This window comes from Hippocampus bargibanti, linkage group LG15, assembly GCF_051943395.1.
Source record: "Hippocampus bargibanti isolate YZ-2025 linkage group LG15, ASM5194339v1, whole genome shotgun sequence".
Lineage (NCBI taxonomy): Eukaryota > Metazoa > Chordata > Actinopteri > Syngnathiformes > Syngnathidae > Hippocampus > Hippocampus bargibanti.
Window position 1 is genome coordinate 599580 of NC_142748.1, and position 7921 is coordinate 607500.

Below are 7921 nucleotides of genomic sequence, written 5' to 3' on the forward strand. Positions count from 1 at the left end.
GATTTATTCCGCTACGTTTATTTTGGCCAACAACTCATTTCCCCCGTTTCCGGTTTAGCATTATGAAACCACAGTAACTTGACTACTGGCAAATGATAAACGGATTGTTGTAATGTAATTTTAGACATCGAACGATATATGCTAATGCCATACTCATTGTGTGGCTTTATTAACCTTTGTTAACATTACAGACTGACTTTCACAATCATTTGGAATATTTACAAACATGCATTATGACCCCGCTGAAGAAAAAAAAAAAAACATCCAATGGTTGTACATTGAGCAACCTCGCACAAGTCACGTGATATACCTCCAGCGCTTTAACTGTCTAACACCGATCTTTAAAACACTTTTGGAATACAAAAACAGATAAAGTGGTAGGAATGTGTTACAGTCGTTGCATTCATATTGTGCCATAAGTGGTGTGATGAGGATTTGTGACTCGATCAGGAACTAAACCACAGCGAACAGTAAGTTGACATTCTCGTCTTTAGCCTGCGAGCGTTACCTCGTCTTCAAAGTACAAAGTATCAACATTTGTATTACTAGTCTATTTTTTTCATACGTTCTCCGGACTGTCCTCGCGATAAGTCAGGTATTTTTGACAAAAGGTGGGGTTCATCACGATCTATATGTGACGGGTGTCGAGTGTACAACTCCGTTACATATATTTGTTACACTAGTGTTAAAGCCATTATTATATCGCCACTTGATCCTCCAAAAAATCTAAAGTGCATTCCCATCTCTAAGACATCGATGTTTTTCTAACTAAATGTGCTGAGGGCTAGACAGGAACGTGCAATGAGGCGTCGCACATCAACCGAGTTCCCTAAACACCCGAACGCTCCCAATTTTCCCTGCGTGAAAATGAGAACCGCTCTTTATGATGCCAAACACAGACTTCTTTATGTCACCCATTTTTTGGAGGAGTTGGGGGTGAGGCAACACCCAGTAAGGCGCAACTCGGTCCCAAGCACAGTACGAAAAAGGAACTTATGCTTAAGTCTATGTTTGTGTTTACAGTCATCAACCCTGGCTTATAAAAAATACACACAAAGAAAAAAATAGCCCTGCCGGAGCCAGAAATGTCACAATCGGTGGTGGATCACCAGAAACGTTTTCAGGCTGCTGTGAATGTCATTCACAAACTCCCTAAAAAAGGTATGTTGATAAGCATTATCGATATACGTACGTAGTACCAAATATTGTAGCACGGATTTATATTCTTGACACATAGTACAAGGCATAAGAGACCAGAGATATCCTTTGTGTTTAAGTTGCATAAACGTATTTGATTCAAGTCTCAGACGATTGAATATTTAATAAGCCATTAAATGTATAAAAGTCGACTATTTTAACTGCGAATGCATTTTTTTTGTGCCTGGATTCTACAAATATTTTTTTTTTGTAATAATAATAATAATATATTTCATTCATAAGCACCTTTCAAAACTCTCAAGGTCACTTTACAGTCACAGGATAAGTTTTTCTGTGGGTGGGCAGCGGCAGCCACACACGTCAGCGTTCACTCAACCCAGATTAACCCAAATAGATAGAAAGCCAGCTAGCTAGCTAATAGATAGCCAAATGAACTATGGGTGTGTTAATTTATGTATTTATGCCTATTTATTTATGAATGTATTTATTTATCCATCCAGTTATTTATCTGTTTATTTGCCCATTTGTTTCTCGATGTATCTGTTTGTTTATTGATGTATTTCTGTAGCTATTTGTTTCTGATGTATAATACTTGACAACGTTATGTAAACAGGCTGCTACCAACCGTCGTATGACGTCATGCTGCGCTTATACGGGTTGTATAAACAGGCAGTGTTTGGACCCTGCGCAGTGCAACCACCAGGCTTCTGGGACCCAGTGGGTCGCTACAAATGGTTTGTATTACGACTATCTTTAAGACTGAGGGATTTACATATTTTTTTTTTTTTGTACAATGGGGGACGGACGGGGTGGTTGTACTGTTTGTTGACTGAATTTACAGTCATTTACAGCCTAATTGAGTTCATGACATTGAGAGGTACCCGTGATTTAATTCCTGTGAGTCCCCCTTCCCACACACAATTATGTTCCTGTAATGTTATTAAACTGAATTGATTGAAAACGTCAGCCATATGAGACGTTTGTTTGTGATTTCTTCTGTGTACTACCGTTATATGAAAGGGACGCTTGGAGTCGACTGGGAAACATGAGCGGCACAAGTGCCATGGCCGAATATGTGGATGAAATAAAGAAAGTAGCACAGGAAGTACATGACCTTTTCATATTCCACACTGCCTTTTTAAACATATTTTTCTATTTTAATATGTAAATGTGTGCTTTGCTGACAGGTGATTGACACCTTGCCAATGAATGAGGAAACCGCTTCATTCTTTCACTATTTTGAACCTCTGTATTCTGTGATTGATGACATGCCGCGGCCGCCAGAGACCCTGCTGCATCTCAGAGAAGGTCGGCAATACCGTCATACGATCATTATGAGTGTTTTAAATGATTATTTGAGATACATTTTTTTTGGAGTCATGTTCCAGGAATTAATTTCACTCTTATCTCAAGGCATCGTTGTACTCAACCATATACAGGTAACATCCGACTTACGACCGAGTTTCCTTCCGACCAAACGGTCGTAAGTCGAAATTGATTGACCACTCTGGTGCCTTCACACGGTCGATTGCCGTGCGAGAGTGAGATGCTGGCTGGCTGGCCAAAAGTGTCGTGCACGTTGAAAAAGTTTTTTCAGCCGTCTTCGAAGGTGTCGGACGTTTCGCTTCTCATCCGAGAGGCTTCGTCAGCGAACTAAAATTTGCTGGTAGTTTCGGCCCTACCCTACTGTCCATGGGTGGCGTCGCCAGACCTCTGCTATGATAGGTCCTTGCACTAAGGTTTGGGGGAGCAGAGGACTACTCCCTGAGACCGCGCTGATTACTTTGGGGTCTACCAGCAAATTTTAGTTCGCTGACGAAGCCTCTTGGATGAGAAGCGAAACGTCCAACACCTTCAAAGAAGTACAGATGACGCTGAAGAAACCTTTTCATCGTTTATATATGTAGTAAGCTATAGTATGTGTACATAGCTACATTTTAGTTGCGTGTTGTTTTGACTTAAAAGTGTGTCTTTTGGAAAGCCTTTGAAGGGCCTGAGGATTTGGAGTTGACCAGCAAATCAGATTCCGACCTTTCCTGTGACTTTGTGGATTCAGTGGACCAACTCGATAACCCTCAGGTGTTATTCACAATTTCAATAAGACATGATTAAAAACTGCTTCTAGTTGCTATACTGTATATTGTATATAGACTTGGGCTGCTGTAAAATATTACAGTATAATGGGATGATCAATGGCCAAGTGGCCTTGGAGTCATCCCCGTTTCAACTTCAACAGCAAGAAAGTCAAATTGAATCCAGGCAAGTGAGCGCCGGACACGGTGGAGAAAGGCCAAAGGATGTCAAGAATAACGGGACAAAGAGAAGGCGAAACAATGGCCTTCGAATCTCACACCACAACAGGAGGGGATGTAAGTATAATTGCAGTGAGACCTCGGTTTACGAACCCCTTGGCTTACCAACTTTTTGGTTTACGAACATTTTACCTTGGCATACAAACTACTTTTCGGGATACACACGGAGCTGCCACAATGAGTGATGTGTCATTCGTGAACGAGCCCGTTCCCCTGACAAGAAAATGGAATCCGGCTTGTTTTGGTCCTCTATTCCCCGCCCCCCAGTCGTCGGTTAAAGTCACGTGATCGGTCAAGAACGCAGCAGTGAGGGCGGGTGGTTTAAAGACAGGCAGACGACAGTGAGAGAGTTTCAACGTTGATAGTTCAAAGTGTAGACTGCAAGGTTAAAATATCCCATCAATCAGGCTCCACAAACAACCTGCACAAGCCATCTGTACACTTGATGCAAAAAGCTAAACAGAACACAATTGATGAGGAACTAGATACAATTATTGCGGAGAAAGCACCGACAAGGGATCATTCCTCAAGATGGTGAAAGAAGAAGGCAACGTTCCTCATCAAGTGTTTAATGCTGATGAAAGCGGCCACTCCATTCCATCAAGCCATCAACGACCGTCACAAAGCTAAATAAAACGACGTTATTATACAGTGCAGTTTATTTTTTTAATTATAATACCATAGCACATTTATTCTACATAAAATAAGGTATATTTTGTGTAGTTTTAAGGCTTACAAAATTAGAAAGTAGAAAATTATGTTTTATGGGGACCTGGGAACGGATTATTTTCATTTTAATGGTTTCCTCTGGGAAATTAATTTTTGGGATACACACATTTCACCTTACACACTCTCTGTCTGGGAACCAACTAAGTTCGTAAGCCAAGGTATGACTGTAATTAGATCAGGGGTGTCAAACTAATTAAAGTAACAGGTTGAGTTTACGATGTATTTTATTTTGAAGGTCCACTGAGCAGTCCAGGGCCAGTTCCCATAGAAGGTGCGCCACAATGGCAAAATGACCTCCAGCTTCAACAACAAATCCTTCGAGCCTTGAGAAAGCTCAGAGAGGATATGAGGAGCGTCATGGAAAAGCTGGAAGCGGTGAAGGCGCTCGTCAACACACATGTAAGCACACGCGCGTTTGTTTTCGGAAGTTTTATATTGGAATTTGTTTTTTTTTTTTTGTCCACACTGCAAAACTGCCAAATGTTAGCATTATTCAGATGCTATTTGCGATATATATATCTTGAGACATTTTCGACTCCATTCATCCCCACGAGGCTCGTGGCAGGTGTGGAAGCCTACCCCAGCTGTCTTATGTAGAGGACACCCTGAACTGGTTTCCAGCCAATCACAGGGCATACAATGACAACTAGAGACAATTTAGGGCAAGGGTGGCAAATTTGCCAGGAGCCACATTGGAGTATGTTTTGTCAAAACAATCTTTAATCCCCTCCGCATATTACATTCAACAAATTAATGAATAACTAGTTTTCAAATTTGAAGTAAAAATAATGACTGTTATTGTAGTTTAGATAGATCAATGTTAAATTTTGGTTCAGACTTTCTTTAGCAAACATGTAATTTCACAATTTTGATTAGCTTTCGTGGGCCGAATCAAATGATGTGGCGGGACCGATTTGGCCCACGGGCCTCGACTTTGACACCTTTGATTTAAAAGTATTTTATTTCTAGCTAATTTCATTTCTAGCTAGCTAGCTATGTAGCTGGATGGCTATATAGCTTGGTAATTAGCTAGCAAGCTAGCTATCTAGCTGGCTAATAGCTATCTATTAGCTAGCTAGCTTTCTATCTATTTGAGTTACTTTCAGGTTGCTGGCGCGTGTGGCTGCCGCTTCTCACCCACAGAAAAACTTATCCAATGACTGTAAAGCGACCTTGAGACTTTTGAAAGGCGCTCATAAATGAAATGTATTATTAATATTATTATTTTAGCATTCTAAGCTAACTTTTTTTGACAAATCTCAAGTTAGCAAGCAATCAGAATTTCCGCTAAATAGCCGACATTGTGTTCCAAATCACCTTTACTGCTTTACAATAAAATGCATACAGTTACCGGATTCTTTTGTTGCTTTATTTTAACCCTCCAGGAGGAAAAGCCATGGCCATTTCACGCACGTGTTCAAACTGTTCTTCTGTTCTTCCTGTGGCCATTTGCCGCCCGAGGTATACTTTATCTACTGCAAAAGACCAAGAGGAGAAGTTGCGTTCTTCGTGAGGTTCTTTGAACAAACACATTTTCATTTCCTGGTAAACATCAATGCCAAACCACACAGCGCCACAGTGGCTGGCGGTCTAGTTTTCCATACCCCCTTTGAGTGCAGACGTGGTTTGCTATTGAGTGGACTACTTTTGCTGTTATGGGACTGAAAAAGACCCTCCCACAGGATATTGTTAGGACGAAGAGGACACAAAAGAAAATTACGGTCGAGCAGAAGGAGATCATCAAAAAACATGAACAAGGTGTGCGTTTGTGTGACTTAGCGTCCCACTACCAGTATGCTAAGTCGACCATTGCTACGTGTGGCTAAGGATGTTTCTGTGTTGTCTAAGCAACAGTCTCAGGCAATAGCAGAGGTTGAAACACTTGTGTTCATTTGGATTAATGAAACGCAGCTAGCAGGGGACATTGTGAGTGAGGGTATTCTCGCCGAGAAAGTACGGCAACTTCACTCTGATGTCATCAAGAGGCAACTACATCAACGACCATCACAAAGGTAAATAAAACGACTTCTATTATACAGTACAGTCTCCTTAATTACAATCCAATAGCACATTTATTATACATAAAATAAGGTGTATTTCATGTAGTTTTAATGCTTATTTAGTAGAACATTGTAATTTATGGGAACATGGAAACGGATTATTCTCATTTTTAATGGTTTCTTATGGGAAATTAATGTTTGGAAGACAGACTTTTCGCCTCACACACACTTTCTGGGAACCAATTGAGTTCGTAAACTGAGGTATCACTGTATTTTTTTAAATGTGATAAACATATTAATGTTGACTGCTGTATTGTATTTATTGTTTTTAATGTTCTACAAGTGACAATAACTGAGAACCACAAATATGCCATATTTGATGACAGCATGTGTTTGTGTTGAACATGAATGATGTGAAATAAGGGAAGTGGTATTTTGTTTTGGTTGCCGTCACATAAATAAAAGGATAAAACAACATTCAGTCTGTTTGTGTACTGCTTTCCGAGTAAGTAAAAATTCCCTCTGCCGACAAAGTAACAATGTACCGTATTTTCCGCACTATGAGGCGCACTTTTAATAAATGGCCAGTCCATAAATAGTTTTCATATCCGCGTATTTCATACAGAATAGAAGTTACAATATTGGTTGCATTTATTTTACGCTAATGGGAATACAATACAATACAATACAATACAGATTTATATGGAGCTTTCACCACTGTAGTTGTAACAAAACACTTCACAGAACATTTCAAATAGTACGTCCAAGAAATGTGAATAGAGATTTATATAGAAGGTGCATACAAGACGAGAGTGGCTGCCTTTCCAGCAGCTCCTGTATTTTGTTTGCTACTTCTTTCATTCCTTTTCTCATCCTTTCATAACTTTGCTGCTGTGAATTTCATACTCTATGTATGTACTGTATATACGTACTGTATGTATGTACGTACTGTATGTTTGTACATACGTATGTACTGTATTTGCATACTGTATGTATATACATACAGTACATACTGACTGTACGTACATGCATACATACTGCTGAAAAGGACGCTTTGATCCTCTCCTCTTTTATCTAGAACTGCTTCATGTCACGAAGAGGGTACAGCAAGTGCTGAAGAATGAATGACCGTGTTTTTATGTTGTCATGTTACGGTATTTGCTATTATTATTTTTTTACTTCAAGATGGCACCGCGAGAGTGGCTACCTTTCCAGCAGTTCCTGTATTTTGTTTTCTACTTCTTTCTTTCCTTTCCAACTTTCTCCACCGCGATATGAAGAAAGGTACATCCAATCCAATCGTATTAGATTATAAGGCTCATTGTTGACTTTTAAGTAAACGGGACCTATAGCGCGGAAAATATGGTAACTTAAAATAACCATTCACCGCAATGAAACAATGTAGCAACTGCTAAAATAGTCGGCAAATGAAAAAGGTAGACTGTGAAGAAAAATATCAAGAGAAATCACTTACCAAAATGAATAATTGATGTTTATCATCAATATATACAAAGGTGAACATGACAGCTGTGCAACTGTTACCAAAATTGGTCCACGCAGAAAAGCACAAACACTCCATACGTACACGAGGATTCAAATACTGTAAAATGTGCATATGAGCTACGAAGTCAGGGAAAGTGTTCTTCAGGAGCAGTAACGTCACATCGAGGTCCATTTTGTCTCAAATTGTGCTGGTCGCTGAGCCCATTTTGACACTACTTT

The 7921-nt window shown here is 39.8% G+C and overlaps 1 protein-coding gene across 2 annotated transcripts; it reads left to right on the plus strand.

Annotated features, from left to right (window-relative positions):
* The first annotated feature begins 154 nt into the window (after window positions 1-154).
* acbd4 (acyl-CoA binding domain containing 4) lies at window positions 155-6676 on the plus strand. 2 transcript variants are annotated; one of them, XM_089015977.1, is made up of 9 exons: window positions 155-470; window positions 1024-1161; window positions 1772-1892; window positions 2179-2263; window positions 2346-2466; window positions 3140-3237; window positions 3335-3527; window positions 4435-4598; window positions 5585-6676. In XM_089015977.1, the coding sequence occupies exons 2-9, from the start codon at window positions 1086-1088 to the stop codon at window positions 5720-5722; spliced, it is 996 nt and encodes a 331-aa protein (XP_088872103.1). In that variant the 5' UTR covers window positions 155-470; window positions 1024-1085; the 3' UTR covers window positions 5723-6676. The 2 variants fall into 2 exon arrangements, with proteins under 2 accessions (XP_088872103.1, XP_088872102.1); XM_089015976.1 differs by having other exon boundaries at window positions 159-470; window positions 3395-3527.
* The last annotated feature ends 1245 nt before the right edge of the window (window positions 6677-7921 follow it).